This window comes from Aythya marila, assembly GCF_965140915.1.
Source record: "Aythya marila genome assembly, chromosome: 19".
Classification (NCBI taxonomy): domain Eukaryota; kingdom Metazoa; phylum Chordata; class Aves; order Anseriformes; family Anatidae; genus Aythya; species Aythya marila.
In genome coordinates, this window is record NC_139060.1 from 144648 (window position 1) to 165526 (window position 20879).

The following is a 20879-nucleotide window of genomic DNA, read 5'->3' on the forward strand; positions in this document are numbered from 1 at the left end:
CTTATGAGAAACTCACAAAGGCAGTGAGTGACAGTTTACCTAATAAGTGGAACATGTCCATTTGGCAAGGATTGTGAACATCTAGGTGAGAGATTTGAACTACTCCCATGTAAAAATGTTAACATATACACCAGATGAACTTTCTGTGTATATGTTAACAAACAAAAACAGATTGAGACTGACCTGGAGAAAAGAATAAAATTGTGCATGCAGTAGCTTAGAATGATATGTCCTGGGGATTTGCAGATTTGGTAGAAAAATTGACTTCCTGGTTGCCAAACCTAACATGGCTGGAGCAGTTGTTTGGTTGTAGTTTTATCCATGGTTCTTTGCATGGTGAACTGATATACCTTATGGTGTTTTAAGAGTACAGGAGATTCCTACAGCGAGTGGAAAAAGATGGAAATTGGAGCCTAACAAATACTTTGAAAGAATGTTAGATAGCCAAACACTGTATTGAACCTAGAAATAGTAAAAGAATTTACTAACTGTATAGAAAAGGAGGGACAGAGAGAGGGAGTTAGGAGCATCTTACAAAATAGAGATAGAGCGCTGACAGTATTAAACTAGTGGATGCTACTTAGTGTCTTTCCTAACTATTGTGCATTGTGTAAATTAATTAAAGCCTTGGGCCCCTTATCAAGGGTTAGTCCCTTGAAAAAAGTGAGCCTGTCTTAAGAAACTGGCAGAAACTGGTCCTGCAGATGGACAAGAGCAAAGGAGCAACTGAGTCTGCGCAACGACAAGAGGTCAACTAGTGGTGACGAGGAAGAGTCACCAACCTTCATCCCCATGACCCCCAGTGACCACCACCAGGAGACACTGCACAAGCACAGATGGAAGAGCTTATAGAAATGACTTCTTCAACTAATTTTAATATGAAGCAGGGACAGGTAATGCATATCACAGAATCACAGAATTGTCTAGGTTGGAAGAGACCTCAAGATCATTGAGTCCAACCTCTGACCTAACTCTAACAAGTCCTCCACTAAACCATATCACTAAGTTCAACATCTAAACGTCTTTTAAAGACCTCCAGGGATGGTGACTCCACCGCGTCCCTGGACAGCCCATTCCAATGCCTAACAACCCTCTCAGTAAGGAAGTTCTTCCTAATATCCAACCTAAAACACCCCTGGCACAACTTTAGCCTGTTCTCCCTTGTCCTGTCACTAGGCACATGGGAGAATAGACCGACCCCCACCTCACTACAGTACCTCCTTTAACATACTTACAAAGGGCGATAAGGTTGCCCCTGAGCCTCCTTTTCTCCAGGCTGAACAAACCCAGCTCCCTCAGCCGCTCCTCGTAGGACTTGTTTTCCAGACCCCTCACCAGCTTCATCGCCCTTCTCTGGACTCGCTCGAGCACCTCCATGTCCTTCTTGTAGCGAGGGGCCCAAAACTGAACACAGTACTCGAGGTGCGGCCTCACCAGAGCCAAGTACAGGGGGACAATCACTTCCCTAGACCTGCTGGCCACACTGCTTCTTATACAAGCCAGGATGCTGTTGGCCTTCTTGGCCACCTGAGCACACTGCTGGCTCATATTCAGCTGACTATCCACCAATACTCCCAGGTCTTTCTCCACCAGGCAGCTTTCCAACCACTCATCTCCCAGCCTGTAGCTCTGCTTGGGGTTATTGTGCCCCAGGTGCAGGACCCAGCACTTGGCCTTGTTGAACTTCATACAGTTGGCCTCAGCCCATCGGTCCAGCCTATCCAGATCCTCCTGCAGAGCCTTCCTACCCTTGGGCAGATCGACACATGCACCTAACTTGGTGTCATCTGCAAACTTACTGAGGGTGCACTCGATCCACTCATCCAGATCATCAATAAAGATATTAAAGAGGACCAGCCCCGGCACCGAGCCCTGGGGACCACCACTAGTGACTGGCCTCCAACTGGATTTGACTCCATTCACCACGACTCTTTGGGCCCGGCTATCCAGCCAGTTTTTAACACAATGAAGCGTACGCCAGTCCAAGCCACGAGCAGCCAGTTTCTTGAGGAGAATGCTGTGGGAAACGGTGTCAAAAGCCTTACTGGAGTCAAGGTAGACCACATCCACAACCTTTTCCTCATCCACCATGCACGTCACTTTGTCATAGAAGGAGATCAGGTTTGTCAAGCAGGACCTGCCTTTCATAAACCCATGCTGACTGGGCCTGATCGCCTGCTTGCCCTGTAAGTGCCGCGTGATGACTCTCAAGATAATCTGCTCCATGAGTTTCCCTGGCACTGAGGTCAAACTGACAGGCCTATAGTTTCCTGGGTCTACCTTCCAGCCCTTTTTGTAGATGGGCATCACGTTTGCTAACCACCAGTCGACTGAGACCTCCCCCAATAACCAGGACTGTTGATAAATGATGGTAAGAGGCTTGGCCAGCTCCTCCGCCAGTTCCCTCAGTATCCTCGGGTGGATCCCATCCGGCCCCATCGACTTGTGTACATCCAAGTGACGTAGCAGGTTGCCAACCATTTCTTCATGGGTAGTGATGGCCACATTCTGCTCCCCATCCCCTTCCACCAATTCAGGGTACTGGGTAACCAGAGAGCAACTGTTTTTGCTGCTAAAGACTGAGGCAAAGAAGGCAGTAAGCACCTCCACCTTTTCCTCATCTTTTGTAACTAAATTCCCCCTGGCATCCAGTAATAGCTGGAGATTCTCCTTAGTACTCCGTTTTGCACTGATGTATTTTTAAAAACATTTTTTGTCGTCTTTGACAGCAGTAGCCAGATTGAGCTCCAGATGAGCTTTGGCCTTTCTAATTATGTCCCTGCACTGCCTCGCAACATCCTTATAGTCCTCCCGAGTGGCCCGCCCTCTTTTCTAAAGATTGTAAACCCTCTTTTTTCTCCTAAGCTCAAGCCACAATTCTCTGTTCAGCCAGGCTGGTCTTCTTCCACTCCGGCTCGTCTTTGGGCCCATGGCGACAGACCGCTCCTGCGCCATTAAGATTTCCTTCTTGAAGAGCGCCCAGCCTTCCTGGACTCCTCTGCCCTTCAGATCCACCTCCCAAGGGACTCTGCCAACCAGTGTCCTGAACAGTCCAAAGTCGGCCCTCCGGAAGTCCAATACAGCGGTTTTACTGGTCCCCTTCCTGGCTTCTCCAAGAATGGAGAACTCTACCATTTCATGGTCACTCTGCCCAAGACAGTTTCCAACCACCGCATCTCCCACCAGTCCTTCTCTGTTTGTGAAGAGAAGGTCTAGCGGGGCACCTCCCCTGGTAGGCTCACTAACCAGCTGCATCAGGAAGCTATCTTCCACGCTCTCCAGAAACCTCCTAGACTGCTTTCTTTGGGCTGTGTTGTGCTTCCAGGATATATATGGGAAGTTGAAGTCCCCCACGAGAACAAGCGCTGACAATTTCGCAACTTTTGTCAGCTGCCTGTAAAACACCTCATCAGTCTCCTCGTCCTGGTTCGGCAGTCTATAATAGACCCCCACCAGGATGCTTGCCTTGTTGGCCTTCCCACTGATCCTAACCCATAGGGACTCAACCTTATCATTCCCAGCCTCAAGTTCCATGACATCAAAACCTCTCTGATATAGAGAGCCACACCACCACCCCTTCCATGCTGCCTGTCCCTTCTGAAGAGCCTATAGCCAGTCATTGCAGCACTCCAGTCATGAGAGTGGTCCCACCACGTTTCCATGATGGCAACCAAGTCATAGCCTGCCTGCTGCACGATGGCTTCCAGCTCCTCCTGTTTGTTACCCATGTTGCGTGCATTAGTGTAGATGCACTTCAGTTGGGCCATTGCTTTCTCTTCCAGCCTTGCCATTGTTACCCCTAGCACAGCTCTAACAAGCCTTGTTTCAGCTCCATCCCCCTTCTTACCTGGTTTAAAGCCGTCTCAATGAGCTCCGCCAGCTCCTGGCCTAAGATCTGTTTTCCCCTTAGAGATAGGGACCCATCTGTGGCCATCAGGCCAGGTGCCAAGTAGAGCACCCCACTGTCCAAAAAAAAAAAAAAATTCTGTGTTGGCACCAGCCTCTGAGCCACGTGTTTATCAGGTGGGCTTTCCGTGTCCTCTCTGTACCCACCCCTGCAGGGATAGACAAAAACACCACCCGTACTCCTGCTCCATCCACTAACCATCCCAGTCCCCTAAAGTTCTATTTGATAGTCTTCAGGCTTCTCTCTTCAATGTCATCACTGCCAGCCTGGACTATTAAAAGAGGATAATAGTCAGAGGGGAGAACCAGGATGGGAAGCTTTCTGGCAATGTCCCTGACCCTGGCCCCAGGGAAGCAGCAGACCTCCCTACAGGTAGGGTCAGGCCGACAAATAGGACCCTCTGTTCCCCTGAGAAGGTAGTCACCCACAACAATCACCCTTCTTTCTGTCTTGGTGGAGGAAGTCCTGAATCGACTTCCTTGCCCTAGGCATCCTCCTGGGTAGACTTTCTACCTCATCCTTACCCACCGGTCTCTCAAGCTCCAGGGCCTCAAACCTATTGCATAAGGGCACCTGGGAAGGTGGGGCCAGTAGGAGGGGGCATCGCCTGCAATGTTGAGCAGGAACCTGTTTCCATTCCTCCTCAACTCCCAGGTCCCCTCCCTCTGCCAGACAGCAACAGGGCAGGGGGTCCACTCCCATTTGGAGTGTCTCACCCCGGTACCTGTCCTTCAGGCCCTGCAGAGAGTTGCTCCACAAGTCTGTCTCCTGCTCACACTCCCTGTTATACCTCAACCTCTCGACCTCCTCCTTGAGTTCTACCACCAGGCGGACCAGGTCATCCACCTGCTCACACCTCACACACACAGTTTCTCTGCCCCCCGCAGGTGGCAGCAAAAGGCTCAGGCACTCCCTGCATCCAGAGACCTGAACTGCTGCATTTTTGAGCGGACAGTCAGTCTGGGTATGTACGGACTTCCTAGTGAGAACACTGTGCCTGGTGGACACCATTGCAGCTTAGCTAGTGGTAGACCGCCATTAGAGGAGTTGTTCATATGGGCGGGGGGGGAACGCTCTGCCCTTCCCGCTCGCCCTGCCTGCGCTATCTGCCGCGCCACTCCCTTCTGACGCGCCACGCCCTGTTTGCCGCGTTCCTGGTCACTGGTGCTCCCTAGGGGCAGCTTTTGAACGGCCGGGAAGGGGGCGCTGAAAGCTCCGCCTACAACTTGTCAGCCTCCCTCGTGAGGGCTGCTGGGTCCTGGCGGCTCCCTCAAGTGGGCTCGACGCCGGAAAAAATAGCCCTGCCTGTCTGATCCCCCTCTCCTCTGCAGAACACGTCTGCCCTGGAGCTGATCACCTCGGCAAGGCGATGTATATATGAATATGTATAGGCGCATTGTGAAACTTCATGCATATGTAATTCTTTACTGCATTAAGTTGCCTTGTGGTGTGTGCACGACTTTGGTGGGACTACTCCCCGTGCTGCCCAGCACTGAATAAATATACTTACTTTACAGTCTTACTGATTGTGGAGTGTGTTTTCCACACGTCAGCATGAAGTCAGATCTGTCAGAATTTCTCAGTTCCTCAGCACAATCTGTCTGCCTTTCTGGCATCTTTAGAAGTTGTGTGGCAATGTCCCTAGCCATGAGACAAAGCAGAGGAATGTCATGACTGGGACTTGCTGCCTATTGTTTTAGGTATTAACAGCCTTTGCAGCTTTTCTGGTGTTTTTGTGAAGCTCTAGCCTCCTGATGGTAAAGAAACCAGTGTAAAAACTACCAGGAGCCTTGATTTCACCCACGATTTTGAATAAATCAGTGTTAAATCCTCTGTTGTGCAGTTATCATGTTCCCACATGCACTTTTTGAAGATCTGTTGTCATTTGTGCCTTCTGATTTGCTAAGCTTATTTTCTTGGTGCTTTACAAGTCAGTTACGTTCTTGAGACTTCACTTGTGACATTTACATCTCTGGAGCTGAAGTCATGGTGTTTAGAGGCACTCCCTATTCATGCAATGTACTTAAAACTCCTGTTTCTGCATTCCCAAAGTGATACTGGACTTTCGCAATCAACAAGGGATATTTCCTAGGACGCAAGTGAGAACCTACATAGAAAAAAAGAATTGCTGATGGTGTAAGCAATCTGCACTATTTGATCTTCATTAGGACACAGTGTGAGGAAAAACAATTTAGGGCATATTGATCACTGGGTAAATTACAATATCTGCCCTCAGGGACCTGACCTACTTTGGACTGTTTTTTCAATTGCAGTTTCCCCCCTGCTCCCAAAGTTAGCCATGTCCACAAGAACACTGCAGTATTGCCTCCTTGTCTGAAAGCAAGCTGACATCTCCAGGAGTCAGTGCTGCCTCCACAATATGCATTCTCAGACTGATGCAGATCTGGCCAGGACAGATCTAGCCAGGAGCCCTTGGCAGATTGTAAAGACAGGATAACCTGTGATGCCAGTTTAACCATTGCTTTTTTGGAGTGACTTACCAAGCGAAGCAGGTAGCTCTTACTGCTAGATTTTGTAACAAAGTATTGTAGCTATTACCAAGCTCACAGCACAGGATACAGGGTACTGTGTAGGAGGAGACTTCTCAGTACTAGCAGCTGTCATTTCTTCATCTTCACCTGCCCCATAGGGCAGAAACAACTGTGTCCCACACAGGTAGCAGCCTGCGCTGAATGAACATTTGCGATGTAGAGAGGGAGAGAAGAGGAATGCACAGGTCCCCAGTCAGTTTAAATGACTCTGCGTAGACCTCTCCTGCCCTAGCAGATCAGAGACGCCTGCTCATCCTTTTTCTCTCTCTTTCTCCTTCTGAAAAGCTGAAGAAAGAAGCTATTCTCATTTCTCCCTGAGAACTACATGCATAACACTTGCCAGGAATGATAATCTTTTTTCCCGCTTTAAAAAAAAAAAAAAAACAAATTTGAATTCAGGTGGTCAGATCACATTCCTTCTGATTTATCTACAGGCTTTTTTTTTTTTTTTTCTCTCTAGACAGGGAAAGGAAAGTAAGACCTGCACTGCCCTTAAGAAAATTGTGTCTAGGGAACACAAACAATCATAAACATCTATTGCATTTCTGGGCTGCAGTGGCCACACCCTGGTTGACTATGTGATTTTGAGGAACATGGGCCTGACAAAGAGTAAAGTCAGCACCCTGAAGTTACGAAGAGTGAACTTCAAGCTATTTAAAGCTATATTAAAGATGAAATCCCCTGGAACACTGTGCTTAGGAACAAAGGAGCTGAACAGAGCTGCTAAAAACTCTGCTATAAACTTTAAAGGTTCTGTACATAGAGGTAACATGAGAGTCAGCCTTGAGACAGTTTGAACCTCGTAATGCTGACACAAATGAACAGAGTGCACAGCAGAGAAACTGAAATCCTACTCTTTATTACAATGAACAGGAACTGGAAGGGGGAAGAGAAAAAAAAAAAAAAGGCAGGGAAAAAGTCAGACATGCTCTTCCCACCAAACTTCACTTGGATATGCAGAGTTTTAACTCCAGGTCAGTCCTGGATTACATACATGTATAAATTGAAACCTCTGTTTGAAAGGTTGCAAAGTGACCCAACACTGCCTGGCAGGCAGAGCATTGGAGCATGAGTCAGGCACTGCAGCTTCTGACTGTGATCTTTGTTGACCTTGGGCTTTTCTTTTCCTCATGTCTCAGTTCCCCCATACACACAGTAAGTGCTGCTCTTTGTAAAGTGCCACTAGCAGGAAGGAAGAGGGGAGCTGTCTCCATTTAGCTAAATGTATGTTTTTGCTGGTTCATTTTATCTAGAAACACAGTACAGGAGGAGATATGTATCCAAAATTTGCAAAGGCCTGAGACAAGGCAGGCTGGGGCAGCCAGGCAAGAACTTTCCCCATCAGGCCTGTGGAAAGCTGATTATCTGGGAAAAGCTCTGACGCAGAGTGGGGACCCAGGCAAGCACAGAGGTGGAGCTTACACTGAATTTTTTTATTAGGTATAAAAGGCCTAGATGGATCAATACTAACCACAGTGCCTGGGACATGGAGAAGGAAAGCTAAGTAGAGAGCAGAGAGTTGTGCCAGCAATGGGAAGTGTAGCCGCAGTCCTTCTTTTCCTGCTCAGCATAACAGTCACCATTTGCAATCCCCAGGACACCTGCCCAGGTAAGTGGGGCACAAATCCTACTGCTAACTGCCCTAAGGCAGGCTGTTATAGCTGAGCTGAGCTGGGGTGGGGATGGGGGGCAGGATTTGTTCCTTCTATGCATCTCTTTAATTCAGCTGAAAGGAGGAAGATGGGTGATGAAGTCTCAGTAGTGGCTTCGCAAAGCTGCTGGCTCCAACCAAAAGGTTTAGCATCCTGACAACTCTCTAGTGGGCTCTCCAGAAACAGGCTGCCCCATTCATAGTTTTCCACCCTCTTCTATGTTTTCCATCTGTGGCACCCTGGCTACTTGGGAACACTGCACAACACAGTTTTTGGTCTATATTCTCCAGAAAGACAATAGGCGTGATTTTAAACTGATCTGGTGTCAGGAAATCAGGCTAGATCTTTAGGATCTCTTTAACTCAGAATCTTTACTATCCACATACTCATCAGTGCCATTTACTTTTTGCTGTGTTACCCCACAGAGCACCTCACATCTTCTGTTTTATTAAGTTACAATGTATTTGTCATGCATGTAATGTCACATATCACAGCCTTCTTCCACTAAACTCCCCTGAAGCCAGAGAGATCCAGTGTCTAATTCTAATATGCAACAACCTCAATACCGTCTCTTAATACACATAATTATGCCAGACTCCGTTCCTCAGATAGGATATCACTTGCCTATCTTTGCCTTTTGCACTGTTTCTGAAGCCCAAAGGGTTCAGTTTCCTCTCCAAGACATTTCAGAGTCATAATAATCTCCATGATGACTGTCTTCATTAATTCAGAGGTGAGAATAGTGGGACTAGGTGATGCTGACCGGCTGGCTGTTCTCCAAGGATGCCCAGGGATCCCAGGTGCCTCTGGCTCAAAGGGAGAACCAGGTCTCCCAGGAACAAAAGGTGAGATTCCAAAACCCAGTAATGAATGCTTTGATATTAGATTGCTTTGTTGTGGGGGGGAGGAGCTGTTGAAGGTCACCTCATACCCATAGGAGTCCTTCAAAGACTCCCATGTCATAGTGGACTTGCAGGCAAAGTGAGTCACAACAACAGAGGAAGCTGCTCCACTGGGGCAAAAGCCACAAACTGGCTCCAAGATGTACAAAGCTCACAGGAATTCATAAGTGAATTGTAAAATAAGACTGACATTGGCAGTACCTGTGTAGTACAGCTTTAGTAGAAGAAAGGGAGTGAGATATGTTGTAAAATACCATCCGATGAACAAAAAACATCTTCCTTGTTTCTGCACAAGCTGAGGCCTAGCTGCCCAGGCTTCTGTGTCGCCTCCCCTCTGGTCAGATTGCAATATGCACATATAAACTGAGTTTTTCCTTGTAGGAGAAATGGGAACCCAGGGACTCCCTGGGAAAGCAGGACCACCTGGTACAAAAGGTAATGCATGACATACTCAGCTTCAATCTATAAACCCACTGAAGTCCAGGGCATACATAGGGAGACTGGATCTACAGAGATAAAATACCTGAGAGTTGGTCATACTCCAAGAAACAGCCCTGAAGTAGCATAGAGCAGGAAGATTTGGGGCATGCATCTGGCATGGGATGGGTACTAGGAACAGTGTTGTAGGGTGGGACCACATCTCAGAGGAAGATACTACTCTTCTTTTTGAAGTCCCCCTTATCAGCCCCGTATAAGCAGACATCTCTCTACACAGCAGGCTGTGTAAGCAAGCTGGGAGACTCCTAAAGACTCCAGGAGACATCCTGGTCCAGATATGAGACGAACCAACCAGAGGAGAAGCATTACTGGACCTTATGCTCACCAATGCAGATGAACAAATAAAAAAGATTAAGATTGGAGGCAATGTGGGCTGCAGTGACCACACCCTGGTTGACTGTGATCTCAAGGAATATGGTCTTGGCTAATAGCAAAGTCAGGACCCTGAACTTCCAAACAGCGAACTTCCAGCTATTTAAAGATCTAGTGGCTGAGATCCCCTTGAACACTGTCCTTAGGGACAAAGGAGCTGAACAGAGCTGGTAACTCTTTAAGGATGTTTTTCTTAGAGCACAAGAACTCTCCATCCTCCTGTGTAAGAAGGCACGCAGAGAGGGCAGGAAATGAGGATGGCTGAGCAAAGACCTTTTGGTCAAACTCAAGTGCAAGAAGTAAATGCACAGGAAGTGGAAGAAGGGACATGTGGCTTAGGAAGAGTACAGGTTTGCTGTCTGGATGTGCAGGGATGGGATCAGGAAAGTCAAAGCAAGGATGCAACTGAGATTGGCAAAGATGCAAAGAATAACAGAAAGGGGTTCTATAAGTAGATTGCTCAGAAAAGAAAGGCCAGGGAGAGTGTTCCCCCTCTGATAAACGAGAAGGGAGAACTGCTAAAAACAGACATGGGGAAGTCTGAGGTACTCAACAACTTCTTCACTGGTGGTCAGGCTTTCCACAGATCTCATTTCCCTGAACATGTAAATGAGGGCTGGGAGTACAAAGTCCCTCCCACTGTAAGTGAAGGGTAGGTTTGAAACCACCTGATGAAACAACAATTTCAAATCTATGGAGTCTGATGACATGCATCCCAAGGTCCTGAAGGAATTGGCTGATGTAGTTGCCAAGCCTCAGTCCATCATATTTGAAATATGGCAGTCAGGTGAAGTCCCTGGTGACTGGAAAAAGGGAAACATCACCCACATTTTTAAAAGGGTAGAAAGGAGGACCCAGGGATCTACAGACCAGTGAGACTCACCTCTGCATCTGTCATGGAATGGATCCTCCTGGAGGCAATGTTAAGGTACATGCAAGACAAGGAGGTAAACTGAGACAGCCAGCATGGATTCATCAAGGGCAAATCATACATCACCAATCTGGTGGCTTTTTGGGTGGCTTTTTGTGATGGAGTAACTGCATCAGCTGACAAGAGAAGACTGACTAATGTCATCTACTTGGACTTCTGTAAGGCCTTTGACACAATCCCACATGATATCCTGATCTACAAATTGGAGAGAGATGAAATTGAAAGGTGGACCATTCAGTGGATAAGGAATTGGTTTGAAGACCTCACCCAGAGAGTGGCTGTCAATGGTTCCATGTCTAGGTGGAGGTCAGTGACAAGCAGGATCCCTCAGGGATCTGTATTGGGACCAATGCTTTTCAATATCTTCATCAATGACATAGACAAGGAGACTGAGAGCATCCTCAGCAAGTTAGCAGATGACACCAACCTGAGTGGTGCAGTCAATATGACAAAATGAAGGGAAGAAATCCAAAGGGACCTGGACAAGCTTGAGAAGTGGGCCCACATGAACCTCATGAGGTTCAACAAGTCCAAGTGCAGGGTGCTGCACCTGGACCAGGGCAATTCCAGACATGAGTACAGACTAGGACAAGAACTCATTGAGGGCAGCCCTACAGAGAAGGACTTGGGGATTCGGGTGGATCGAAAGCTTGACATGATGCAGCAATGTGTACTTGCAGCCCAGAAGGCCAACTGCATCCTGGGTGGGATCAAAGACGAGTGGCCAGCAGGTTGAGGGAGGTGACTGTGCTCCTTTACCCTTGTGAGGCCCCACTTGGAATCCTACACCCAGGTCTGGGGGCCCAAGCACAAAAAGGATGTGGAGCTTTTAGATGTGGTCCAGAGGAGGGCCACAAAGATGATCAAGGGGCTTGACCACCTCTCCTATGAAGACAGACTGAGAGATCTGGGGCTGTTCAGCCTACAGAAGAGAAGGTTCCAGGGTGACTTCATGGCAGGTTTTCAGTACTTAAAGGGGTCTTATAAAAAGGATGGAGAAGGACTCTTTACTGGGGTAGATAATGATAGGACAAGGGGGAATGGTCTTAAATTAAAATAGGATAGATTTAGATAAGACATTATGAGGAAATTCTTCACTGTAAGGGTAGTGAGGCATTGTAACTGGTTACCCAAAGAAGCTGTGGATTCCCCATTCCTGGAGGTGTTCAAGGCCAGGTTGGATGGGGCTATGAGCAACCTCGTCTGGTGGGAGCTGTCCCTGATATAGGCAGGGGGTTGGAACCAGATGATCTTTGGGGTTCCTTACAACCCAAACCATTCTATGATTCTATGATTCCCTATTCTCCACGCCTGGAGTGGAGACAGCTGGCATACAGTGAAGCAAGGAGGGAATAGGAATTTCCTTGCAACGGGCTGACCTCCCTCCACAAAATGAGGAAGTCACTTTTTTGATCTCTCTCTGTTCATAGACTCAAGCTGAGAACAGGGCTGCATAAGACAAGACTGTTGAGCCATGCATTAAGAAGCATTCATAGACATGGTGCAGAATCAGGAAGCAAATCATGCCATTTCCAGCTCCCAGCACATGGCATCATCTAGGAACTGAGCACTGGCACACTGAACAGCTGGGAAAACAGCCCTTTGAATGCTGAATATGTACGTACTTCCCTGTCAGAAGCACCCAAGACATCAGCAGAACCCCACAGGAGGAGATTGAAACAGGACACATTGAAACAGCAGCTATTGTCTGAAATCTCACAGATCACAAGCTTAGAACTGAAAACCAACAACAACAACAACAATCACTGAGACAGAGGCATGAATCCAGCAGAAGGAGAAGCAATTGTCCTGCTGTTTCTGAGAGATGCTGCTGATTTGAAGAGCAGGCAGGGCCTCGCAGGCTGCCTTCAGCTGGGGCACTCACAGAGCACCATGGCTTTGCACCATTTACAACAGCCTCTCCTGTTCATTTGGGAAACACAGAGGGCCGGGAGCCACTACTTAGGGATTTGCAGTAATTCAGTCCCTTTGAGTCATCTGTGATGAGCATTTTTCTCTTGTCTCTTGCAGGAGTGGCTGGAGATCCTGGCTTCCCAGGACCAAAAGGTAAATTGTGCTGAGATGAATTTATGATGAGAGTCTGCCTAGTTCAACTTCCACCCCATGCCATTCTAGAACAACACACCATGTGGGAGCAACTAGAGAAAAATAAAAGTACCCCACAGGGTACTTGTTTTGGGCTATTTGACAATAGCTCTCCCCCATCATAGGGCCTGGTCTGCTGGAGCTCCCCATAGAGGTTCAGGCCCGGCTCCTGGTGATGTGAGCAGCCCCTCTCCCAAACCAGCCAGACAGCAACAGGGGCTGCCACCAACTTGGGAGCCTGAAGCTGCTGTCCAGAACTGTCAACTACAGACACAGCAGGACTTTGCACACCACAGCCCAAGGGACCAGACACATCTGGGCAGAACTCTGACCTTCCCCTGCTATGTCAAAAGGCAGAGATTCAGATGAAACTCAATTACTGTTAATGCCACAGAAACTTGTCTCTCTCCAGCATTATTAATAGGGTAAACAAGGTGATGTTTATATATATATATATATATATATATTATTGTTATTATTTTTTCTGATGACATCATCCTGCATGCTAAGGCCACTGGCACATATGAGCTCTCTCTGCACCATGGCTTCTCTCACAAGTCTTTGGCTTGAAATAGGAGCCAAATGCTACTGAGTTGGTCACTAGTATAGCACATTTGCTCCAGCTGTCACAGCTGCTCCGGAAACACCCACTAAAGACCTCTGCCAGCAGTAACTGTTCCCCTTTTGGTGCTTCTGACCCTGCCTCCTTCCCTAGGTGTGTTTTGACTTCCTTTCCACACCCATCTACTACTGTTCTATGTGTCCCACCTAATACTCACTGGCACAAAATGTTTGCACCCCATTTGTCAGGCAGTCTTAGCAGCCAGCAGGTCTGACATAGACATGTATTGCATTACTCTTGTCATTTAGACTTCCTGACCCCTAATCAGGTGTCAAAGGAAAATATATCATACTGGGTCCAATAACCCAAGAGCAGCAAGAGAGCCACTCCCTGTCCCTGTGCCCAGGTCTAACTGGTAACCAGGCTGAAGTAGTTCCCAGTAGGCATGTACACGAAAAGGACATGTATACACTATATATATTATATATATATATATACACACATAAATACATAATATAAATATATATACACATGTGCCTCTAAACAAATATACAAATATACATGTTCATCTTCACCGAGAGCCACTCAGAGCACTCACATGAGCACAGAGAGCACCAACAGCTTCATCCTGCTTCCCTCTCTGGCTGAGCAGGATAGTGGTCCACCGGTGAGAATTTTTCTGCGTAGATAAATAGGTACAAGGGGGATTCCTCCAGCAAGAGGATTTACTCAGTCTAACTAGCAGCTAGATCTCAGTCTCACCAGTTGCTGGCACAGAACCCTGAGGCTGCAGCCTGACTCCAGACCACACACACACATAAGCAAAACTATTGGAGCACCCCAGCCCCACAGCCAACCCTCTGTGCTCTTGCCCCTGTAGACTCCCAGGTACCCTCACACCCACAGCAGCATGTTCAGACCCACTCACCCCCTGGAGTCCAGACTATTTCACCAGCTTTACCTGGGTTGATCTTTGCTAGCCATCACACTCACTTGCACACCTGCACTTATGCCAGTTGCTGCCCCACAAAGCTCTGACCCATGGTTTGGCTCCAGGTGCTGCACTCACACCCCATACACACATGGGCACACAGAATAGAGCTCTCACCCACTAGAAAGGTTTTTAATAAGATGACAGGGCAGACTGTGGTGATCAGGGCAGGGCACAGCCAAACAAGCATACTGACCAGCTATCTAAAATCAACCTTTTTAATCCCCTTACCCTCTACTTTCCCTTTCTTCTTCCTTCCCAAATCACCTAAATCCCTCCATTTTCCCACCTTTGGTTCCTCCCCTGAACACCTCACAATAATTCCTGTCCTCTTCCCCTGCATCCCATAATGTGTTGCACTCCCAGGCAGCCACCCCCTGTGCCTGCCAGGGAATCTGGAGAGTTGTTCCTGTTGACTCAGGCTTCTGGGTGTCACAGGTGGACATGGGACTGAGGCTCTGTGGGGGCAGCCCTGGGAAGCAGCCAGAAAAGATACTTGGTTCTGTAATTACAGGAGCCTGTGGCTTGGGCTCCCACCTGCCTTTGTCCCTCTGTGCTCTTCTGGATTTGAGCAGATGGGCCTTTGATGGGCTGGGAACCAGCCAGTACAGATCACTAACGAATTCTTCCTCCTGCCTTTGCTGCACCATGCCTCTTTGTGCATGCAGATGAGCTTATCAATTCACCTAACATCACAGCTCACACCAATGCAGCAGGATTTGGCTTGAAAAGCAAACAATGTCAAGTTGTGGAAGAGCAAAGGACTGGGTGTGGAAGGCAGACAGCAATTGATTATGTTGTTTGCCCAACAGGGACAAAAGGAGAGCCTGGGTTTCCAGAAACTTTGGGTGAGTTTCTTCCTTGTTCCTTCATCCCACTGTTGGCTTTGCAGAACAGACTAGTGATAACAAGCAGTAAGGCAGAATCCCTGCATCAGAAGTCAGAACAGGGCAGCAACTAATTCAGAGTGACACTGAAGGACAGAGTAAGGAGATATTACTGTTTACCTATTTGCTTCTCTCAGCCACATGCAGCTTCTGCGTGGCTATTTGTAAGCCACCCAGACCAGATTACATAGAACAGTCATGTCCTGTGAGTGCTTCTTAAATAACCTGCTCTCTGTGTGACCTGGAGAAGGTCTGTTTTGGTCCTTACAGCCACACTATCCTGGTTTCCAAGATGAAGCCACTAAAAACACATGAAGTTCTGTCTAGACATCACGAAGGACTTTACAGTGCATGTGACAGAGCACTGGAACTTGTTGCCCAGAGGGGTTGTGGAGTCTCCTTCTTGGAGATCTTTAAAATCTGCTTGGATGTGGTCCTGGGCAAGCAGCTGTAGGTGGCCCTGCTTGAGCAGAGAGGTTGGATCAGATGGACCCAGAGGTGCCTTCCAGCAAGGGAAGGGAAGGGAAGGGAAGGGAAGGGAAGGGAAGGGAAGGGAAGGGAAGGGAAGGGAAGGGAAGGGAAGGGAAGGGAAGGGAAGGGAAGGGAAGGGAAGGGAAGGGAAGGGAAGGGAAGGGAAGGGAAGGGAAGGGAAGGGAAGGGAAGGGAAGGGAAGGGAAGGGAAGGGAAGGGAAGGGAAGGGAAGGGAAGGGAAGGGAAGGGAAGGGAAGGGAAGGGAAGGGAAGGGAAGGGAAGGGAAGGGAAGGGAAGGGAAGGGAAGGGAAGGGAAGGGGGGGAGGGGAAGGGGGGGAGTGGAGGGAAAGGGAGAGGGAGAGGGAGAGGGAGAGGGAGAGGGAGAGGGAGAGGGAGAGGGAGAGGGAGAGGGAGAGGGAGAGGGAGAGGGAGAGGGAGAGGGAGAGGGAGAGGGAGAGGGAGAGGGAGAGGGAGAGGGAGAGGGAGAGGGAGAGGGAGGCGAGCATCAGTAAATCTCCCTGAATTAGAACCAAAGCAGAGCTTCAGCCCACTCTGGCTACCTTTGGATGCCATAAGAACAGAATCCCATGAAGAGGCTCAAACAGATTAGAGAGCTGCAGTAACACCTGAAATAGAGATTAGGATGCCATGCCTCACTGCCTCAAGCACTCTTATTCAGGTCTACATTTCCTGGGCATGTATATACATTTGACTAATAAGTAATAGGCCACGTTCAGGAGCAGACCTCCATTATGAAGAATACCCAGGCTCACAAGACAGCCTGGCACAGCTGTGTGCCCACACATCAGATGCTCATAATGCTCAGACACTTGTATCACTACTACCATGTCATGGAGCAGCTCTGGAGAGCAGAGGCAGGTCCTGCCTTCAAGAAGTGGACAGTGTCCCCCACCAGGGCAGTGATTCCTCTCACCCCCACACCATGCACTGACACAGCACTGGGTTCTGGGTAGAGCAGGGTTCTTCGTATCTGATATACTGAGGATGCTCAATGTAAATCTTCCCAGACTTTCTCCTGTGAAATAATACTACAAATGCAGCTGTAAGCTAGGATCATAGAATCACATAATGGCTTGGGTTGGCAGGGACCTAAAGCCCTTCCAATTCCAACCCCTGCCATAGGCCAGACCTCTCCCACCAGCCCAGGCTGCTCAAAGCCCCATCCAGCCTGGCCTTGAGCACTTCCAGGGATGGGACATCCACTGCTTCTCTGGGCAGCCTGGGCCAGTGTCTCATCTCCCTCAGAGTAAAGAACTTCCATCAGTCCTTTGGCACCCATGTATATGAGTTGCTGTGGATTTGGTGGGGAAAAATATATACATACATAATATAGACATATGTATTCAAAACTGCCCCCTGTTGAATTCACAGGAAATGAGCTGAAAGGTATTTTCTGCATTACAGGTAGGTGGGGTATTTTTTGTATGTCACAGCTCCTATGCTGCCAGCTACCCATACAACTTCAGTGCCCCACATTCCTGAGTCCAAACAAATTCCCAGATCTTGAGTTTGTCATCCCACTTCCAAGCAGCTCCATCACCCAGATCCTCTAAAGACCCCATGCAGATGAAAGGGGTCTGAGCCCATTAGACTATCTCTTAGGAAGAGCCCATCAACCCTGTGACATATTGACTCACAGAGTAGCAGGATTTGTCTCCAAGTAGATGTGCACCAGAGTTCTGCAGTGCAAAGAGCCAGATGGGAGACTGAAGGCCCAAAGAAACTAGTTCATAGCACGAGGCTGATGTGCTGTCCAGATGCTGTGAGCACATCATTATTCTCTCCACTTCAACTGTTTCTCTGATTTGCTCACAAGCCAGGAACTGCCAAGAGCTGCTGGATAAAGGGAAGATCTTGAGTGGATGGTACACTATCTACCCCCAAGGCTGCAATGCCACCACTGTCTTCTGTGATATGGACACAGATGGTGGAGGATGGATTGTAAGTAGGATGGGGGGAGGGAAGCTTTTATAACCCTACAATAATTTTTGTTAACGCTCTAAATGATAGCACTAAAACAGCAACAAAAAGAAGAAAAGTATCAAAGACAGGAAAAACACATAATGAAGCCAAGTCAGAGAGGTGACAGCTGAAGTTTGTGTTAAACCTGGGTAAATCCATGTGAATACAGGCGATTCTCTTGGGAGAGATCTCTGGGAACAAACTGAGCACCACAAACTCTCTTCCATTCCTGCTTAAATCAGAAAATCCCTCCTCATTTCCAAGCATAGATGAAGCAAATTTGTGAGTCCCTGTTGGTTCAGTGCCCCCAGCTACCCTCTGGAGTGGCCCAATGCAATGGGAGAGTTTGCTGCAAAGGATTGTGCCACCTGTTCTCTGCAGTCAGGCAATGGAGCTTCTTTTAGTGAAGAATGACCTGACAGGGGTGAGACTCTTATTTCCTGCAGGTTTTCCAGAGACGCTCGGATGGATCAGTGAATTTTTTGCGAGACTGGTATTCATACAAGCAAGGATTTGGCAACCAGCTAACAGAGTTCTGGCTGGGGAATGACAACATCCACTTCCTCACCTCTCTGGGTAAGGTCTGCCTTCTTCCCCAGGCTGGGGCTGTTAGAGTGCACTCACTGCACAACGCTAGGCCATTAAAGACTGAACTTCTTGCATCTCTCTTGGGCCCCAGCAGTTAATTTTAAAAAGCATGCAGGCTCTTGCAGTCCATTGCACACAGGAAATTTACCTCTAAAAAAGGTAAAACTACAAGTAAGAGAAGTCAATCAGCTGTCTGCATGACTTATCCTGGAGATAGGCCAACACATCTATTTACTAGTACTGTTTGTGATGACAATCATGTTCACAAACAGACTTGGACTCACAATTATAATGCAGGACAGATAGTTCTGCAGCAATTTGAAATATATAATAATCTCTCAAGTAGTGGTAGCTCCTCTTGAGTTATCTCAGGGCTCCTTAAACCCCTCATCCCTGAATTTCATTTGCATACTCACCACCAGCCCCACAGAACTGCTGTCCTTCTCTTCTAGGAAACTGCGAACTCCGTATTGACCTGAGAGACTTTGAGAACAACTACTACTATGCCAAGTACGCTTCTTTCAGAATTTTAGGAGAGTCTGAGAAGTACAAACTAGTTCTAGGAGACTTCCTTGGTGGAAATGCTGGTAAGTTAGAAGCTTACTAGGAAAGACCATTTCCCAGAGCAATTCAAAAGCATTCAGTATTTACAGTACAGAGTGTTATCATGCACCATCCACATTTGGGGTCAATTTTTAAAATCTGTCTAAGGCACCCCAGGTGCACAGTGACCTCTGAGTGCAGGGAAGGAAGGGGACACCCATCATGCACAGACATGTGACCCAGAGCAGTAACTACAAGCCCTGCCACAAAGTTTTGCAGCAAATGCAGAATCTGGCTCTGAGCAGTGGGACACATAGCATTCCCACATCTTCATAGCAGCCAGGCCAAGTTCTGCTTTCAGTTTTAATGGAAGCAAATATTTACCATGAAGGTTTGGTATTTCTAGGGCTGGGGTGATATTCAATACTTTCAGCATCAGCACAACATCTTCTTAACTTCTGATGTGGTTTTTGTTTGTTTCTTTCTTTAAAAAGCAAACAAATCCTCTGCAAAATTCAATACCCTTCATGTAAGAATGGGTGAAACCAACATTTGAGATAGCAGTGCTCTGTTTATGTGGCTTTGTACGCTGCAACTCTTTCTGACAGTCCAGATCTCAATAATTCAGCAGAGAATCCAAGTGGTGTAAGAGTTGTGTAACTGCAAGCAGAATCTGGCCTATTTGCTCCACAGGCATAGATAAGTTCTCCATGTGTATCAGCAGTCCTAGTAGAGCTCAGGATACTCCTTTTCTCTATGACCAAGGAGGATACCTAGGTAAACAAGAGAACAGCATGATTTATAAAAACTGCCTTACAGTTTTTACAAAAAGGATGTAAACTGTTGGAGAGTGTCCAGAGGGTGACAAAGATGGTGAAGGGACTATAAGGGAAGACATATGAGGAGCAGCTGAGGTCACTTGGTCTGTTCAGCCTGGAAAAGAGGAGGCTAAGGGGAGACCTGGTCGCAGTCTACAGCTTCCTCACAAGGGGGAGTGGAGGGGCAGGAGCCGACCTATTCTCTTTAATCACCGGTGATAGGACCCACGGGAATGGTGCCAAGCTGAGGCATCAGAGGTTTAGGCTAGACATCAGGAAGAGGTTCTTCATAGACAGGGTGGTCGCACACTGGAACAGGCTCCCCAGGAGAGTAGTAGTAGTCAGTGCACCAAGCCTGTCAGAATTTAAGAAGCATTTGGACTGTGCACTTAGTCACATGGTCAAAAATTTTGGGTAGACCTGTGTGGTGCTAGGAGCTGGACTTGATGATCCTTATAGGTCCCTTCCACTTCAGGATATTCTATGATTCTATGATCCAGCAAGGCCCACTGATACCTTGCAATGATGCACAGAAACATTAAGTTCCCTTCTGCACTATTGGAGTAACTGTGAACTTGTACTCCCCTGCAGGAGACTCCTTATCATACCACAAGGACATGCCATTTTCAACAACAGACCAGGACAACGACATGAGCTCCTTTAATTGTGCCACAACCTATAAGGGAGCATGGTGGTACAATGACTGCCACTACTCTAACCTGAATGGGATGTACTGGCTGGGCGTTCATGGGAGCTATGCTGATGGTATAAACTGGAAGACCAGCAAAGAATACCACTACTCCCATAAGCAAACAGAAATGAAATTCAGGCCACTGTAACAGGGCAAGAGGATGTCTAACTGGTACCAACACATGCCACTCAACAGCCAACAGAAGACAGAAAACATAATGTTATTTGAGGGCAAAATTGAACAAAGAATTATATTGTAACTTGTGGCTATAGACCATAGCAGCTTTTAGGAAGCAGAAGCCCTCCAGATGCTGACTAAGCTTGAGCATCTTTTTTTCTGAAAAATCATTGCCTTGATTTAAAGACCAAGTGATGGTAAGGCTACTGCATCTCAGCAAAGCTCTCAGATGGTATTTCCTTCAGTGG

General features: G+C 47.6%; 2 protein-coding genes across 10 annotated transcripts in view; one reads left to right on the top strand and one right to left on the bottom strand.

Moving 5' to 3' along the window:
* LOC309885593 (dual specificity testis-specific protein kinase 2-like) overlaps positions 1 to 20879 on the bottom strand; it is an 84452-nt gene that overhangs the window by 25522 nt on the left and 38051 nt on the right. The window contains exon 12 of one of the 9 annotated variants that reach the window (XR_014318832.1): positions 18726 to 19718. The exons of the other annotated variants lie outside the window; for them this stretch is intronic. The gene's annotated coding sequence lies outside the window, so the exon portion shown is untranslated. Of the gene's footprint in view, positions 1 to 18725; positions 19719 to 20879 lie in introns of those variants that run through there. 9 annotated transcript variants of the gene reach the window in all.
* LOC309885672 (ficolin-1-like) lies at positions 8821 to 20602 on the top strand (the record flags this gene model as incomplete). Its single annotated transcript, XM_082775895.1, has 8 exons — positions 8821 to 8956; positions 9395 to 9448; positions 12846 to 12881; positions 15220 to 15321; positions 17669 to 17793; positions 18261 to 18390; positions 18855 to 18989; positions 20355 to 20602. The coding sequence occupies 8 exons, from the start codon at positions 8821 to 8823 to the stop codon at positions 20600 to 20602; spliced, it is 966 nt and encodes a 321-aa protein (XP_082632021.1).